This window comes from Artemia franciscana, unplaced genomic scaffold, assembly GCF_032884065.1.
Source record: "Artemia franciscana unplaced genomic scaffold, ASM3288406v1 PGA_scaffold_36, whole genome shotgun sequence".
In the NCBI taxonomy this organism is placed as follows: Eukaryota; Metazoa; Arthropoda; class Branchiopoda; order Anostraca; family Artemiidae; genus Artemia; species Artemia franciscana.
Genome location: NW_027062672.1, coordinates 785623 through 804639, shown reverse-complemented (window position 1 = coordinate 804639; position 19017 = coordinate 785623). Strand labels below are relative to the sequence as shown.

At 34.4% G+C, this 19017-nt stretch overlaps 1 protein-coding gene across 5 annotated transcripts in view; it reads left to right on the top strand.

The window, feature by feature from the left end:
• The window catches only part of LOC136041735 (NGFI-A-binding protein homolog), a 183924-nt gene that overhangs the window by 12921 nt on the left and 151986 nt on the right, over positions 1-19017 (top strand). For 3 of the 5 annotated variants that reach the window (XM_065726483.1, XM_065726485.1, XM_065726486.1), the window contains exons 3-4: positions 9109-9210; positions 17285-17422. In XM_065726483.1, the coding sequence (XP_065582555.1) occupies positions 9109-9210; positions 17285-17422 (240 nt within the window). Of the gene's footprint in view, positions 1-8399; positions 8509-9108; positions 9211-17284; positions 17423-19017 lie in introns of those variants that run through there. The other 2 variants (XM_065726487.1, XM_065726484.1) reach the window with 2 other exon arrangements.

The following is a 19017-nucleotide window of genomic DNA, read 5'->3' as shown; positions in this document are numbered from 1 at the left end:
ACCGTGTATGGTCCGTAATTTTCTGTGCTAGTTTCAAAGAAGCATGGTTTGGTAGGAATTTTTACATATGGTTGGGTAAGTGGCGTTCCGAAATATACCCTAAAGGATGGTACGCAGAGAACCCCACGTATTGAAGTCATTTATACCTTCAATAAAGTCATAGGCAATTATAATAAAAAATAGGCTAAACTACAGCATATTATTTAAAAAAATATAATTTTTTAAAGAAAAGTGAATAGCTAAATTATAACCAAAACCCATCAGAAATAACATGATAAGTAATTCATGCTTAGTAGTTCAATAAAGTCATTTAATATAGTTAGTATTTCAATGTTGGTAGTAACTCAATGTAGTTAGTAATTCATGTAGGTAGCAATTCAATAAAGTCATAGACAATTAAAGTTTCAACAAAACATAGCCTAAACTTTAGTATATTATTTAAAAAAAAATTATCGTCAAAAAAAAAAAAATCAAGGAAGGGAGTAACCAAACTATGACCAACAACAATCAGAAATAAAGTGATAAAAAATTCATGCTTAGTATTTCAATAGAGTCATTTCGTATAGCTAGTTATTCAATGTTGTTAGTAATTCAATGCATTTAGTAACTCATGTAGTTAGTAATTCAGTAAAATCATAGGCATTTATGCTTTCAATAAAACATAGGCTAAACTTTAGTATATTATAAAAAATAATTATTTTCAAAAAAAAATAAAAAAAGTGAAGAAATATATTATGACCAAGAAGAATCAGAAATAAAGTGATAAGAAATTTATCACTCAGTGAAGTCATTCAGTATAATTAGTAATACAATGTTGCTATTAATTCATGTTGTTAGTGGTTAAATAAAGCCAATGTTAATTATGCTTTCATAAAAGCATAATTATGCTTTAATTATGCTTTTATTTTTAATTATGCATTTCTCAAAACTTAGGTTAAACTTTAGTATTTTATATATATAAAAACTATTTTAAAAAAATTCAAGAAAAGTCAAGGGCTAAATTATTACCAAAAACTATCAGAAATTAAGTGATAAGTAATTCATACGTAAAATTAAAATGAATAAATAAAAGACACCATAAAGGAACAGAAATTCAGAAAAATAATCAGATTAAACACGAAGATATTATTTTTTACATGGATGAATCTTAAAACGAACAAATAGTAAAATGAATAGCTAAGTCAAACTTAAAACTGTTTGTATTTTGAATACCGTAGTGAATTTTCTATTTGTCGCACAATCAACACCAACACAATAACAAAATAATGTCGCAAGGTAGATCAAGGTTTAAAATAAGAGCTGCTAGGAAGGGCTACCCACCCCCTCTCAAACTCTTTAGCGTGGCTTGAGTGACCTGTGCGTTTGCTGAACGTAATATTTGCTTAAAATAGCTTTGTTTTTAATTGTTAAAATATCGACAACAACAAAAAATAAAAATCACAATAATTATCAAGATTATAGGAAAGAAGTATTATAAGGTGACCGATCTTTTAAACTACTACGACTTCAATTCCTTGAGTTTTTAGAATATTTGTATTTTCAGTAGAAAACCTGCTTAAAATATTTTGCTTTGGGTGACAATGATACTTCGGTCTTCAGAAGGCTCAGAGGGGAAGGTAACCCCATTCTTATCCACGACAATTTCTGCTTTTGTCAAGTTCTACTTAATTATTCACTTTAATTTTTGTTCGTTATCACTCATTTATTCATGTCTGTTATCCCTTTTTTTTTGTGTGATTATTAGTTTTAATTATTGCTCATTTTTTTTTGTTTTATAACGACACTACCTTTCATTGAAAAACTTTTTTAATTATTCCCGCCCGCTTAGCCTACTTCGAGTTTCACGAATTGATACAGCCCAAATTTCTCACTAAAATTCTCTTTTCGATTTTCCCCAAGTACATATGCTCAGTAAGTTGCAAGTCGATCAGGGATAAAACACAAAGGGCTGGCGACCCTCGGAAATCATGTACACCTGGTGGGGTGTGCAAAGAGTACTAAACGTGGAGAAACTGTGCCAAGTGTGGCAGGACTGTGCCAAGCGTTTTAGAACCATTCCAAGTGTGGTGGAACTTGTGTGTGGCTCCTGTGCCAAGTAGATCTGTGCCAAGCATGGCCTGATAGAACTTTGCGGCACGCCTGGCGTTCTGAGATGTATACCAGGTGGCAGGAAATCAGTAACCCCTCGATAAAACAAAATATGGGCCTCTTTTGGGTGCCAGAATCAACGAAGCAAACTGTTTTCAATGATATCTCCCTTTATTGAGAGCCCCTTGTCCTTGTCTTTAAAAACTTAACGTTTAAGCCAGTCAGAGGAAACTGGATTTGTTGTCCAGTTCCAAATGTCATATGTGAGTACAGCCCAAATTCAAAATATTTCGTCTTCATTTAGGCCTACTTGGCCCTGCCTACATGGTTTCAATTCTATACGAGTGAAAACAAATTCAAATCTTGAGTGTCACGAAATGTAGTTTCTATTCTTGTCGGTATGAATTATTTTTACAACCTTTGAATGAAATTCGATCTCAAGTACTGGCTTTATTGTTTTTCTAAGTAGTTGAGAGTTATATCTGTGAGTTAAGAATAAGTTGAATATTATTCTTGCACGAGCGTAGAATTTATAGTTTTCATTTTTACTCCCCTTATTCTTATACTTATGACCCTCATGACTTAATAACGCTTATTCTTCTGTTATATCTCTGACAGGTGTCTTATTAATACTTATTTCTTTAGCCTTCACAACTTTGGTATTTTACCATCAACAATGCTAATTAGATTTTTTTCTCTCTCTCTCTTTTTGGCCCTGTCAGAGGTTTGAAACAAACTTTGTTTCATAAACACACCGGTTTGTGATTCTGGATAGGCAAAAAAGATTATTTATGAGCGTCATTCATTGTCCGGGCCTACGCGTTAAGTACAAAAAAGGTTTTGTATTCTCGCCAAAAATTCTGCTGATTGGACAGGGCGATTTTCAGATTTTTTACCTAGGCCTATAAAATATTTATGTGCTCTTATAGGTAGAGTAAAAAAAATAGGATATAGAGGGGTGGGTTTATAATCCGTCACTGCTCCAATAAGATAACGTAGGGGTTGTCCTTTCCGCTGCAATTGTCATTTAATGGAAAGGTGTAGTGTCCCTTGTTTAAATTGCGAAATTCACCTATTGTGCGAAAAGGTGCAAAATTAGCATAAGGTCTCTTCTCTTACTTTATCAATTTAGTTTTATGTTTGCCCGATTTTTTTTATGTTCTAAAAGACTGATTGTTCCGCATAAAAGCTGGTGCTATAAAAGATATCCGCCACCGTTGGTATACCCGAAGTTGGGGGATTCATTTACAAGGATTTAGAATGCAAGAGAGTGGTCTCTTTGAGTATTTCTTTTTTAAAGATTTATTTTGTGAATTTTGCCATTACGTGTTAAAGGATATCATGCATCGACAGAGAAACAGAGACTTTACAAGGAAAAAGATTTCTGGCTCAAAAACTTTTTGTCCCTTTTACCTACTTGAATTTTCACCAAAAATTTAATCATGTTTTATGTATATTTTTATGGTGAAAATTTGAAGAAGTAACTATGGGTAATACAGCAAGGAGTAAAAAAAGGCGGGGTTGTATGCCCTCCCGAAGCCAACACAGACTCTGGAAAGATATTAAACTTCGAGCAGTTTTATGCCCCTAGAGGTGTTGATCTTAAGAGTATTAAATGAAAAAAAAAAGTTTTTTAACTGTAAGTAAGGAGCGACATTAAAACTTAAAACGAACGGAAATTACTCCGTATATGAAATGGGTTGTCCCCTCTTCAACGTCTCGCTCTTTACGCTAAAGTTTGACTCTTTGCCACAATTCTACTTTTTAAAACAATCAAAAGCTTTAGCGTAAAGAGCGAGGCGTTGAAGAGGGGACAACCCATTTCATATACGGAGTAATTTCTGTTCGTTTTAAGTTTTAATGTCGCTCCTTACTTACAGTTAAAAAAAACTAGTTTTTTTCATTTAATTTCTGAACGTTTTTGAATTAAGTGCACATTACAGGTAGGTATTATAGGTAGGGAAAAAGTGAAGATAAAAACTTCAAAATCCAAATCAGGACTTCAATTATGGCAATCTGTCCTTAAGTATAAGACCACGATGAGAAGTCCACTATGAGAGGTTGCAAATACCTTCTTAAGGTTTTTGCACAATTTCTAGACCCTTATAATTAGAGGAAGCAAGAACTTTGAAACATTTCTTTGAATTCCAAGATATGGCTGTTCATGGTACCACAGGATGCAGTAAATAACATTTAAAGAACTCTGTAATTGTTGAATAGAGTATGCAGTTTTAGAATAGAAAGAGTTTGCTCCTGAGTTTGAGCAAACCCTGTGCTGCTCAAGTTCAAGTTAAGGTTTGAAGCGACTCGTGATTCGTCACTATCGGAAAAATATTTCCTAGAATAGATCTTCATTGATGCTGAATTCGAGCTGAGTTTTTCAGCAAAAATAGTTCTTAATTCGAAAATTAGAGGAATTATTTTTTTATACTCCTTAAATAGCTTATTATCAAACAGTTCATGGTAATAAACTGTAGTAAGGAGGCGACCTGGCTCAATAGTAACCGAAACGCTAAAAAACTAAATTTTGATATCAATATATACGCGAGAGGATCTTTCCATGGAGGAAATTATAACGGGGGAAGAGAATTTCCATGAAGGGGGAGCTGGATTTTCCAGCATTATTTAAAACAACAATGAGAAATTAGTTAAGAAAACAAGTTTTTACATATGAAATTAAGGAGCAAATTAAAATTCAAAACGAACAGAAATTATTACATATATGAGGAGGTTCGTCCCCTCCTCAATACCTTACTCTTTACGCTAAAGTATTCTTGGTAATTTCAAATGGTAATTGGAACAAAATTTGAACTTTAATGTAAAGAGCGTTTAATGTAAAGTATTGACGAGGGGATGAACCTCCTCATATACGTAATAAAAAATATATGGATAGAGAAGTTCGTTACATAAGTTAATTTATAAATTACGTGTATTTATTACTAATAAAAACGTTCATAAATAAAATTAAAAGTTAGGGACCTTTTTAAGTAAACAAAAAATTGGAGGACAACTAGGCCCCCTCCTCCGCCCATTTATTCTCAGAAGTTTCCGAGCAAAACTTTGAGGGAGCTAATTAGCCAAAAAATGTAAAATTAATATGCAAATTTCGTTTTAATTATTCGTGTACGGTGAGCCAAAATCAAATCTTCATTAATTAAAAATCTTTCAGAAATTAGATAAAAAAAACAAGTTTTTTCAACTGTAAATAAAGAGCAACATTAAAACTTAAAACAAACACAAATCATACGTATATGAGGGGGTTCGTCCCCTCCTCAATACCTCGCTCTTTACGCTACAGTATTTTTAGTAATTTCAAAAGAGCTATTTATTCTAATTAAACGGCTTTTTTTTCAGGGGTCATTCTGAAAGAATTGGAACAAAATTTGAGCTTTAGCGTAAAGAGCGATGTATTGATGAGGGGACGAACCCACCCATATACATAAGAAAAATATACGAATATAGAAGTTCCTTAAACAAGTTAATTTTTAAGTTACGTATATTTATTACTAAAAAAAGTTCGTAAATAAAGTTAAAAGTTCTAGTGGCCTTTTCAAGAAACCCAAAAAATAGGAGGGCAGCTAGGTCCCTTCCCCCGTCAAAACTTCAAGAAAGCCATTTAGCAAAAGAAAAAGTAAAGTTGATATGCAAATTTTGTTTTAATTATTCATGTAAGGTGATCTAAGATCAACACCTGCTTTAATTCAAAAATGTTCAGAAACTAAATAAAAAAAAAACGATTTTTTTAACTGAAAGTAAAGAGTGATATTAAACATTAAAACGAACAGAAATTATTCCGTATTTCAAAGGGACTGTCCCCTCCTCAGCGAACGCTCTTTACCCTAAAGTTTGACTCTTTATTGCAGCTCCACTTTTTAAAACAATAAAGAACTTTAGCGTAAAGAGCGAGGCATTGAGGAGGGGACAACCCCTTTCAGGTACGGAATAATTTCTGTTCGTTTTAAGTTTTAATTTCGCTCCTTAATTTTAGTAAAAAAAAATTGTTTTCTTTATTTAATTTAGTACGAAGTTTCGAGCATTTACACCGGGTTCGTTGTTATAAAGTCCTTCATCCAAATAATTCAGTATAGACTTAGTCAAACAGTTCGTGGTAACGAACTGTAGTAAGGAGCGACCCGGCTCAATAGTAACCAAAACTCTAAAAAATTGAATTTTGATATCAATAGCCACATCAAAAGAATCGCATTTTAATGCTGATTTTAAATATGTAAGTTTCATCTAGTTTAGTCTTACCCATCAAAAGTTACGAGCCTGAGAAAATTTGCCTTATTTAGGAAAATAGGGGGAAACACCCCCTAAAAGTCATAGGATCTTAACGAAAATGACAACATCAGATTCAGCGTATCAGAGAACCCTAGTGTAGAAGTTTCAAGCTCCTATCTACAAAAATGTGGAATTTTGTATTTTTTGCCAGAAGACAAATCACGGGTGCGTGTTTATTTGTTTGTTTGTTTTTTTTCTTTTCCCCAGGGGTCATCGTATCGACCAAGTGGTCCTAGAATGTCTCAAGACGGATCATTCTAACGGAAATGAAAAGTTCTAGTGCCCTTTTTAAGTGACCAAAAAAATTGGAGGGCATCTAGGCCCCCTCCCACGCTCATTTTTTCCCAAAGTCAACGGATCAAAATTTTGAGATAGCCATTTTGTTCAGCATAGTCGAAAACCACAATAACTATGTCTTTGGGGATGACTTACTCCCCCACAATCCCTGGGGGAGGGGCTGCAAGTTACAAACTTTGACCAGTGTTTACATATAGTAATGGTTATTGGAAAGTGTACAGACGTTTTCAGGGGGATTTTATTTTGTTTGAGGGTGGGGCTGAGGAGAGGGGGCTATGTTGGAGGATCTTTCCTTGGAGGAATCTGTCATGGGGGAAGAAAAATTCAATGACAAGGGCGCAGGATTCTCTAGCATTACTATAAGAAAACAATGAAAAATAAACATGAAAACGTTTTCTCAAATGAAAGGAAGAGGTAGCATTGAAACTTAAAACGAACACAGATTATTACGCATATGAGGGGTTCTAAAAATACTTTAGCATAAAGAGCGAGGTATTTAGGAGGAGATATATACCTCGCTCTTTATGCTAAAGTATTTTTAGTAATTTCAACTATTTATTCTACGGCCTTTCTGATTCAGGGGTCATTCTTAAAGAATTGGGACAAAACTTACGATTTAGTGTAAAGAGCGAGGTATTAACGAGGGTACAAACCCCCTCGTATACCTAATAAAAATATAAGGTTTTGAAAGTTTGTTACGTAAGTTAATTCTTAAGTTACGTATATTTTTTACTAATAAAAAAGTTCGTTAAAAATTAAAAGTCCTAGTTGCCTTTTTAAGTAACCGAAAAATTCAAGGGCAACTAGGTCTCCTTCTCCACCCCTTATTTCTCAAAATGGTCTGATCAAAACTAAGAGAAAGCCATTTAGCCAAAAAAAGAATTAATATACAAATTTCATTTTAATAATTTATGTGCGGAGAGCCAAAACCAAACATGCATTCATTCAAAAACGTTCAGAAATTAAATAAAAAAAAACTAATTTTTTTTAGCTGAAAGTAAGGAGCGATATTAAAACTTAAAACGAACAGAAATTACTCCGTATATGAAATGAGTTGTCCCCTCCGCAATCCCTCGCTCTTTACGCTAAAGTTTGACTCTTTGCCACAATTCTACTTCTTAAAACAATTAAAAGTTTTAGCGTAAAGAGCGAGGGATTGCGGAGGGGACAACTCATTTCATATACGGAGTAATTTCTGTTCGTTTTAAGTTTTAATGTCGCTCCTTACTTTCAGCTAAAAAAATTAGTTTTTTTTTATTTAATTTCAATATAGACTGCAGTGAAACGATGACAAAACCTGGGTTCGCTGTCATAAAGTCCTTCATCCACATACATCCAGAACCTCATAAATTCGGAGAATATATGAATTATGTGAAATATAAGAAACCGTAGTGGAAACCCCTATACTTCAGGGAGGGCATGGACCGATCCTCTCTCCCTGCGCACATGGCTTACTGATGGGGATATACCGTCATCCATCGGCACACCTTTTCCACATACCTTTTGCTTCCTACACACTCACTAAATTCCATTTAGTTTCAACATAGACTGCAGTGAAACGATGACAAATCCCGGGTTCGCTGTCATAAAGTCCTTCATCCAGATACTTTATGTTTGGACTTGAGAAGTACTTTTTTTAATGAGTTTGGCAATAATCCACTTGATTAAATTGTTGACAAGAGACTTTCAAGTGCCAAAAAATAATTGAGTTGTTTTATGTTTAGTGGCAGTCACAGCCCAAGCATCCAATGAATGGCTGGGCCGTAAAATATGTGCCACAAAATAATTGAGCTGTTTCATGTTTAGTGGTAGTTACGGCCCAATCATACAATGAATCGATGGGTAGTAGAATAAGTGCCAAAAAATTGAGTTGTTTTATGTTTAGCAGCAGTTACGGCCCAACCATGCAAGTTAGATTGTAAAATAAGTGCCGAAAAATTAATTGAGTTTTTTTGGTGGCAGTTAATACCCAACCATCCAATGAATAGTTGGGGCGTAAAATGCGTTACTAAAATATTCGAGTTATTTTATGTTTATCAGCACTCAGGCTCAATCATTTAATGAATAGTTAGGCCGTAAAATAAGTGCAAAATAACAACTGAGTTTTTTATTTTCAGTGGCAGCTACGGCCCAACCATCCAATGAATGGTTGGGTGGTAAAATTAGCGCCAAAAAATAACTGAGCTTTTATATGTTTAGTGGCAGTTAGACCCTACCATCCAATAGATGGTTAGGCCGTAAAATAAGTAGAAAAGAATAACTGACTTTTTTATTTTTAGTGGCAGTTACGGCCAAACCGTCCTATGAATGGTTGGGCGGTAAAATTAGCGCCAAAACAATAATTTAGCTGTTATATGTTTAGTGGCAGTTAAGCCCTACCATCCAATGAATGGTTAGGCCGTAAAATAAGTGGAAAAGACTAACTGACTATTTTATTTTTAGTGGCAGTTACGGCCCAACCATCCAATGAATCCGAGCTTCAACTGTACAGAGTCCTGCAAAGAGCAAATCTTTTATCCTATTATGACACGTTTATTAGCCAAGGTGAGTGTTGTTTTGAAACTTTTTAGTAGAAATATTTATATTTTCTGTAACTCCATCAAGTAAGCTAATCAAAGGGCAGGCACCAACAAATAGAAATTTTAGCAAGGGATTTTGGGTAATAAACATTTGGTCAGCAAGATAATCATCAACATAGACAATTAGCTTCGATTTGCAAAAGCACTTTTTTCTTTATTGATAATCTGATTGTTGAATGCTGTTTTATAGATGGAAATATGAGTTGTCAGAATATACTCTTTCAATTACCAATAAATTACTAAATTCGATTTTCTTATAGGCTATACCTGTTTTACATTACCGTTTAATTTCTTTTATGTCAAATTGTCTACTGTTTTAACAAATATACACAGTTAATATCCCCCCCCCCCAATATGCTTAGAAAATAATTTGCACATGAATGATTTTTGTGGGTTTTTCCTGTCCTGCAAAAAACAAATAAACAAGATGAAAAAAAGTCAATTCCTGAAAAATATTATTTTATTTTTGTTTTTACAATTTAATCATTCAATCAGACACTTCCACAAGCAGTAAGTTGGGTTGGCTCATTTTATGAGTTAATTCATAACGTATGCAGCCCTAATAGTATATACTCCAGTCTTGAAAAAGTCCTTCCCATCAATTTGATACAAGCCCCCCCCCCCAAACACAGTAGAAAGGTTGTGTTTGTCCTTATTGAATTTAAATAATATCAAAGCTCTAGCCTGTGTAATTGAAGAACCAAAACTAGGACCCCAGCCTTGTCTATCGTAGACTTCTTGCACAGATAGATGTTAGCTCTTACTGATCTTTTGGTTAGCGGGCTGGGCATGTAATCCTATGTCCGTAAGGCCAGGAGTTCGATCCCTGTTGTCACTGATTATTTGGTTTAGGACGGGGTCAGTGGTGTGACTCAGGAAGCTTAGCCAGCGTCAACACAACGCCAAATGGGTGCCTGGAAAGAGCTGGGGGAAAACAGGAGATGTGTTGGATGATTTGCCTCCAACACTCCCGGCCGAAGGACCTTGATATCGGCGCTACACGGACTATTGCTCAGCATGCGATAGAGTCTCTTTAAGTTTTTTTAAAGTTTTTTTAAAGTCTCTTGAAGTTTTTACTACTCTTCAGCTAGGGATCATATATGGAATGGTCCTAAATTATATAAACTTTATAATTGAAAGTCAACTGCAGTTATTAAACTGATTATATTAATAAATTGAGTTACAATTCGGAATCTAAGACAATTTTGATTTACAGAAAGGATTGAATCCCCAAAATAATATTATGAGTTCAAAGAAAGTATTAAGCAATGTTGTCATTGCTACTACCACTACCACTCCCTACTGCAACTAATGATATTAATGGCTTTGTCAGGTACTTCTTCTACCACGACCATTACGGCTCTAACGTGAGTAACAGCCATCCTACCATACAAAACTTCTAGCATGACTACTCCTCTCATTACTACCACACAAACTTGCCCACGGCTACACCTACTGTGACCAGTCATAACAAAGCTATCTAGTATTGGTAGTAATCCTGTCATGACTTCCCCTATCAAGACTATTTTGGCACTAACCACCCTTACCAGCCACAATTCCTGCTACAATAATTACTCTTATTATGATTACTTCTATATAAACCCAATTGCATTCCTGATGCATATTAACTATGTCAATTAAAAGGAAAAAAGGAAGCAAATTGGTTCAAAACTAAGTAGCGAGAAAATGTATAATTTAAAAAAGTGGAATTGACTAGGATAAGAAGTAAAACTTAGACAAACAGAACTCTCATGGAATGAGTAAATGCGACCTAAAACGAAATGGAATTACGGTGAAAAATTAAGTTGACTTAAAAGAAACAGCATTTACTAAAAACAAATCTAGTCTTACGTTTGCCATCCTCCAAGCCCCCCCCCTTAAAAAGGGCCAGTGTATCACACGTGCTTTATTAAGAACTAAGCATATTACTTAAAATTAAAGTTTTATTTAGCCAATCGATTTGCTATCCAATTCAAAACGATAGGTTTGAAAGAAAGAAAATATTGCTGAAAATTACCTGTTTAACAGAAGTGTAATGTGCTGTAGCAAAGGGGTTAGCTGCCCCTTAGAGCCTATTTTACCCCCCACCCACCCCCACCGCTGAAACTTACTTTCTTCAAAAATCTTGCCAAAACTAAGATAGGCGGAGAAACGTATCAGTTTTCTTTAGAATACCTTTGCCTTCATTGCACTCTGTGGCTCATTTTTAACTTTCATTTTCACTTGACTTGAGAAAACAGCTCCAATTCTGCCACCCGCCAGATTTTGACGAAATTACGCCACTGCTAATTGGTAGAATAGTAGACTTAAGTTGATTATTACAAAACTGTTGATATTGAATGTGAAACTTCTAGAACTTTTGAGCAATATTTCTTTTTTCGATGCAATATTAAAGGGGAAGAACTTGCCAAACGTGGTAAAAATGTTCCCAATACTATCCTTTGCAGTATTTTTCCCACTTGAAAAAAGCCAATTCCTTTCCTAAAAAATCAAAAATCATACTGTTCTAGTTTTTGAGCTGATGTGGATGGCGCTGTTCCGTTTTTTTTTCGTTAGATTCGTATAAATTTAAAGTGCTCGATTTTCTATTATAGATAGTATGAAATAAGTGTGGATTTTCCTGTGTTTCCCGGTATCTGTCCCTCTTCTTTCTAGTTTACACTTCAACACTGCTCTTTCCACAGGTGTTTTATTGCGGGTTATTAAAACAGTTCTTCTTTTGTTCTTAAGGTTTAATAAACTCGTTAAACTGACTTAAATCTTGTCAAAAACAGATTTTAAATGACGTTGCTCTCCTAAAACTTTATATGTTCAAAGTTTAATATTTAGCAGTAAGGCTTATTGCTCAAAATACTTTGTTTTTAAAAATAAATTCAAAGATAAATTCAATGAACAGGTTAAATGACAAGGATAATGACTGTATTAAATAAAAAACTAATTTTTCAACTGTAATTAATGAGCAGCATCAAGACTTCAAACAAACAGAAATTATTACATATATGAGGGGGATCATCCACTCGTTAATACCTCGCTCTTTATGCTAAAGTTCAAATGTTGTCCCATTCTTTCAGAATGACTCCTGAATCACAAAGACCGTTTAATTAGAATAAGTAGCTCTTTTAAAGTACTAAAAAAACTTAGTGTAAAGAGATAGTATTGATGTGGGGGGGGGGAACTTACTTTTTCTATTTAATCTCTGATCGTTTTTTAAATAATGTTGAAAAATCCGGTTCCCCCTTCACGGAAAATTCCCTTTCCCCATGAAAAATTCCTAGTTGTCCCCGATATTTTTGGTCACTCAAAAAGGGACTTCTGATTTCCGAGTTAATGTGCCCTCTCTCGGTCTTATACGATCACTGGTTTGATATGATGACCCTGGAAAAAACACACATCCGTGATCTTTCTTCTGGCAAAAAATGCCGAAATGCACGTTTTTGTACATAGAAGCTTGACATTTCTACAGTAGAGTGCTCTGGTATGCTGAATCTGACGGAGGGATTTTTATTAAGATCACTTGATGATTTGGGGGTGTTTCCCCTTTAAAAAACCTGGATAAATTTTTCAGGCTTTTAACCTTTGATGGTTATCATTAATCAAATCCTTTTCAAATCAAAGCACCAAAATTGGATTCTTTTCATGTATCTATCCGGGTTGCAGCCTGCAACCTAGTAAGAGACGATCCCGTCCAATACCAAGAAACTCATTAACCCATAACTGTTAAAAATAATGTCAGATCAAAACAAGAAGTACACTATTAGAACCGCCTTGTCCGAAACCCCTTTAGAGGAAGCTTACTTTCCCTTGGCTTGAATAACGAGGTAAATTCATTCGCTTGAAAAAGAAGACAAGTGGCTCCAAGCACGATATTCTGCATAAACGGCATCTTTTTTCCCTCTGTTTTACTTAGATATTGGGGTTCTGGAAGTCCATAGAATGTTGTTTAATGGATCATTTTAAAGGAAATTGATGCGGTTAAAGACCTTTTGGAATTATTATTTTTTTTTTAATGAATCAATTTTTTATGAAAAACTGCATTCTTCATGTACAAGATTGATGAATGACGTCATAATTGTAGGTTGTTATCCACCTTATATTTTTCTATGACACTGCAGTAGAAAATCTTATTAACATCATCTTACACTCAAAGATTAAAAAAAGATGTTAGCGTTATAAAAAGCATTTAGATACAGTTATGTAAAATGCAATAGCTTTTTAGGTTTTTAAGACAAATCGAATTGGCCAATCGAAACTAGAATAAGAAAATTTTAAATAAAATAATTTTATTTCGCCTCTCAGTTCAAAGTTATAACTATGTTCTACAATCCAACTTTTTTCGGCTTTACTCCAAAAGTGAGCATCTTTATAACGTTGTGCTACATTTTGTTAGAAAAAAATTCAAAATAAATTTTATTTTAGTTTTCAGTTCAGATTTGCTAAGATTATAATGTAAACTGCAAGAACATTTATGGTTTCTGAGCAATAGTTTTAAATTTTAAGATTGTGGAAATTAAAAATTGTTATCAAGACTCTGTTTCTTAGAGTATCGGTTACTATTGAGCTGCATCACTCCTTACTTACAGTTCTTTACCACGAACTCTTTGATTTATGTGAATATCTGAGGGCAGATAAAGCAACAGGGTAACTTTGAGTAATCTTCTAAAGCGAGTATAACGCTAATTCATGATGGAAGGATGGAAATACGTCCTAATAACTGGTTTTCTGGCGCAAGAATGTACACAGAGAGGCGGCCTCAGGGCCTGGCAGCCTCTCAAAATCTGAATTCTCTTGAATTTATGCACTTCTTTTTGAAATTATCAAATTCTGTTTTATTGTTACCTTCCCTCCCAAAATTTTTCGCATTGGTACCCCCTCACAAAAGTACTGTGTATGTATCTAAACTCACAAACTTACAGAAAAGCCTTTAGTTTTGTCCCTTGCTGTAGCTATGGCTGGAGGTAGAGTATTCTTCTAATTTTAATATAAAGATTAGTATCTTGGATGCGTTCAGGGAGAGGCCAGGAAGGCAAAAACCCTATCCTCCAGAGTATACTTCATTTTGAGACCTATACCACCTTGTATTCCCCTGGTCTTTGGATCTAATTAAGGCCAAGTCCTTTTTAAGCCAACCTTTTAACACATTGATGGCTTGAAGGTTTCCTTCCAGGAAAAATATCCTGGCGGCGTCCTTGATTGAAATTTCTGCCTGAAGACTAGACTTGGGCTGGGAAGAAACAAGTTCTCTCAGCAGGTTCTAAAAGATCTCCCCTGAGCTTCATTTACGTCTTGAAGAATATTTTCATCCAATACAATCCTTTGTTTCCCTGCCACTAAAATGTCAATCAGATCACAAACGTAAATTCTTCTTCGACCTTTCAGTGTTTGCCAAATTGTGTTGTGTATCTGAAAGATGAGGGATCTTTGCTAGTTGTTTATAAATGTGAGGCGCTAAGTGCAACAAAGAGAACCTGTGCTGCCATTTCAGTTTTAGGGAGAGTTAAATACTGTTTTCTATCTGAATTTCAAGCTGGAAAATAAGCAAAATACATCCTAGTACCATAGTACCTAGTACATCCTAGTACCCATCTCTAGTACCCTAGGTACTAGCAGTCGCTTAATTTCTTCAAAATCCTGGGGGGGGGGAATGCTAGAGCCAATTTTCCCGAATCAAGTGAAAATGAGCCATATCAAACAGTTCCTGGTAACGAACTGTAGTAAGGAGCGATCCGGCTCAATAATAACTGAAACTCTAAAAAATGGAATTTTGATACCAATAGTTAAATCAAAAGAATTGCATTTTAATGCTGATTTTAAATATATAAATTTCATCAATATCATTTATACCCATCAAAAGTTATGAGTCTGAGAAAATTTGCCTTATTTTAGAAAATAGGAGGAAACACCCCCTAAAAGTAAAAAAATCTTAACAAAATTACACCATCTGATTCAGCGTATCAGAGAACCTTATTGTAGAATTTTCAAGCTCCTATCTACAAAAATGTGGAATTTCACATTTTTTGCCACGAGACAGATCACGGATGCGTGTTTATTTGTTTGTTTGTTTGTTTGTTTTTTGTTTTTGTTTTTTTCAGGGGTGGTCGTATTGACTGAGGGGTCCTAGAATGTCGCGAGAGGGCACATTCTAACGGAAATATAAAGTTCTAGTGTCCTTTTTAAGTGAACAAAAAAATTGGAGGGCACCTAGGCCCCCTCCCACGCTCATTTTTCTCTAAAAGTCACCGGGTCAAAGTTCTGAGATAGCCATTTTATTCACCATAGTCAAAAAACCTAATAACTATGTCTTTAGGTACGACTTACTCCCCCGCAGTCCCCGTGGGAGGGGCTGCAAGTTACAAACTTTGACCTGTGTTTACATATAGTAATGGTTACTGGGAAGTGTACAGACGTTTTCAGGGGGATTTTTTGGTTTAGGGGGGGGGAGTTGAGGGGGGGTCACGTGGGAGGATATTTCCATGGAGAGACTTCTCATGGGGGAAGAAAATTTCAATGAAAGGGGCGCAAGATTTTCTAGCATTATTTGAAAAAAAAAAACAATGAAAAAATAAATATGAAAATTTTTTTCTACTGAAAGTAAGAAGCAGCATCAAAACTTAAAACGAAAAAAAAACTTATTACGCATATGAGGGGTTCACCTCCTCGTTATACCACACTCTTTACGTTAAAGTATTTTTAGTAATTTCAACTATTTATTCTACGGTCTTTGTGATTCAGAGGTCATTCTTAAGGAATTGGGACAAAATCTAAGCTTTAGTATAAAGAGCAAGGTATTGACCAGGGTTGAACCCCCCTCATATACGCAATAAAAACATACGAATATAGAAGTTCGTTACGTAAGTTAATTCGTAAGTTACGTATATTTTTTTACCAATGAAAAGGTTTGTAAAAAATTTAAAGTTCTAGTTGCTTTTTTAAGTAATCAAAAACTTGGAGGGCAACTAGGCCTCCTCCCTCACTCCTTTTTTCTCAAAATCTTCTGATTAATTGCAATTAATTAATATGCAAATTCCGTTTTAATTATTTATGTGCGGAGAGCCAAGATCAAAACATGCATTAATTCAAAAACGTCCAGAAATTAAACAAAAAAAGCAAATTTTTTGAAATGGAAGTAAGGAGCAACATTAAAACTTAAAACGAACAGAAATTACTCCGTATATGAAAGGGGATTCTCCTCCTCAATGCCCCGCTCTTTACGCTAAAGTTTCTTACTGTTTTAAAAATAGAGTTAAGAAAAAGAGTCGAAATTTAGCGTAAAGAGCGAGGCGTTGAGGAGGAGAAGCCCCTTTCATATACGGAGTAATTTGTGACATATTTATAGCTTTTTTTATTTATGAGTAAGTGACATATTTATAGCTTTTTAAAAGAATGAAAAATTACTTTGAATTAGCATTTGGTAATAAATTGTATTATGCCCTTTTTTAATGCTTCTTCGACAGCTTAAGAGCAGGGGCGCAAATGTATGGAGATTTAGGGGGATATTTATTTTTTGATTTGTTCAACAAAAAGGCTAAAAAATTTTTTTCAAAATCTAAAGAGTAAAATTACCCCCTCCTCCCTCTAATTACCACCCCCTGCTTAAGAGACATGACTAGAGGCATATCTGGAAGGTTAGTAGGTATATACAATCAGTAAACACTAAACAACTGTAAAATAGTTGTTCATCCATTTTAGTCTACAAATTCGAAAGTGAATAAGACGAATGTATGTCTTTCAGTGAATTGAGTCGCTTCTTTTATAATTTATAATATGTATAAGTGCTTCTATACATCAGAAGGGCATATCCAGGTCTTGTTTTGGGTATATGGATTTTTGTTTTATTTCTTGGGTGAGGGGTTGAAAACCTTAAAAATGTATCACAAATTTATTTATATGCATTTTTGTAATGTTTTTACGAGTCAGATAAAAATTTTGGAGGGAGGTGAGTCAAAACCTGTACCCTGCCCCCTGGATACCGCCTTGCATAATCAAGTAATACAATTAAGTATTACTCATCAATATCAGTTACTTAAGTGTCTTTTGACTAGGAGGAGACGACGTGCAACAGCTTTGTGAAGCAGGAGAAGAAGAATTCTTAGAAATTATGGCTCTTGTTGGAATGGCCTCAAAGCCATTACATGTTAGGCGACTACAAAAAGCTCTTCACGAGTGGATGTCAAACCCAAGTAAGTTTTAGATCAAATTCAAAGCTGTTCATGCTAGACCGGTAGCTTTAAATGGCTTAAAACAAACTACACAATTTTTAAGAAACCGAGGGTATAATCTAGTAACTAGATGTTAATGCATTACTTTGCTTATATTATTCAAGGAATATTCTATAATATTTTTTTTACCTTTTCAATCAGATTGATACAAAGCCCATGAAATATTGTGGGCTACTTTAAATTCCTTTCAAAAATTACAAGAAAAAAAAAACATTCTCAATTAAATTGATATAGAGTGCATGAATTATGATGGGCTACTTTAATTCCCATTCAAAAAAATATGATAAAAAAATTATCTTTTCAATCAAATTGATATAAAGTGCAAGAAATTTTGTGAGTCATTTTAAATTATATTAAAAAAAAGTAATAACGAGGCAAACAGTTTCGTAGAAAAGAATTCTATAAAACTGTAGGGGCTCACGGGGCTCACGTCACAGCTTGACGGGACTCACTGAAGCCCCGTCAAGCTACGAAGCGGCAAAAGAACTTAAAAGTGTCGACATCTCTCAAATCACGAGGAATAATTATATTCTTGATGCCCTTAAAGTGGCAGTTGCACGGTTACAAAACAAATATTATGTGTATTATGGGTATTATTGACAACCTATGAGATCTAAAAACTGAAAATACTGTATGAGATACCTAATGCAATCGTGAAAATATTAACAGTTTTATTGTTATAAATGATGAAATTGTCTGAATTTATAATCCTCGTGGTAAAAGTTGGAGACATGCAATAACTGCTACGCGTTTGAATTGCTTTAACATAGTAATGGAATGGTAAAGACAGTGGTGATTCTGGCATCTCTTGCGTCCGGGGCAACATATTGATTGTCTCTCCCCCCCCCCCCCCCTCTGTCTCCTAAAAATTTTCGGGCCCGATTTTAACAAAATTGTTATTTATTAATAAAATTTTCAGTTGTTCACAAAATTTCCCATTTACTAAAATCTGACTTATCATAATTTTAGCCTCTGCAAAACTACTAATTATCTCATTAGGAATGGTGATGAAGGTATGAGAAAAATGAAAAATTGGGATTTGCTTATACTTATTTCTAACGGCGTTCTCTACTTTATTTTAATGAAAACAAAATTGCAAAAATTGTAAAATAATTACAATTGTTGTCTTGTTTAATTGAAATTTAGTGCCCCTAAAAATGCCTGTGCTTGCCTTCTCTGTCCCTCTGACACTGCCACTTGTTAAGGCCACATCTTTTTGGAGACTCTATTAAACCAACTTCTCTGTTTGAACTTGAATGTGATTATCCCTTTTTTTTTACAATTTGACTGTGGCTTTTATACGAGTCACGTAAAAAGTGCGAAGTGCAGAGCTAATTTAATATCTTAACTAATCAATTAATCATTCAATTAATCATTAATTAATTAATCATTCGTTAATATTATGTTCTCCATTCATAACAAAGTTCATGATACTATGCCGTAGTGTCAATTCACGAGACTGTAGAGGGGGGTCAACATTTTTTCTTTCTTTTAATCTAAGAGAGGAAATTTTGTGGGTTTTTGTTTTTCAGTTCTTTCAGTAAAAGTAAGCATTT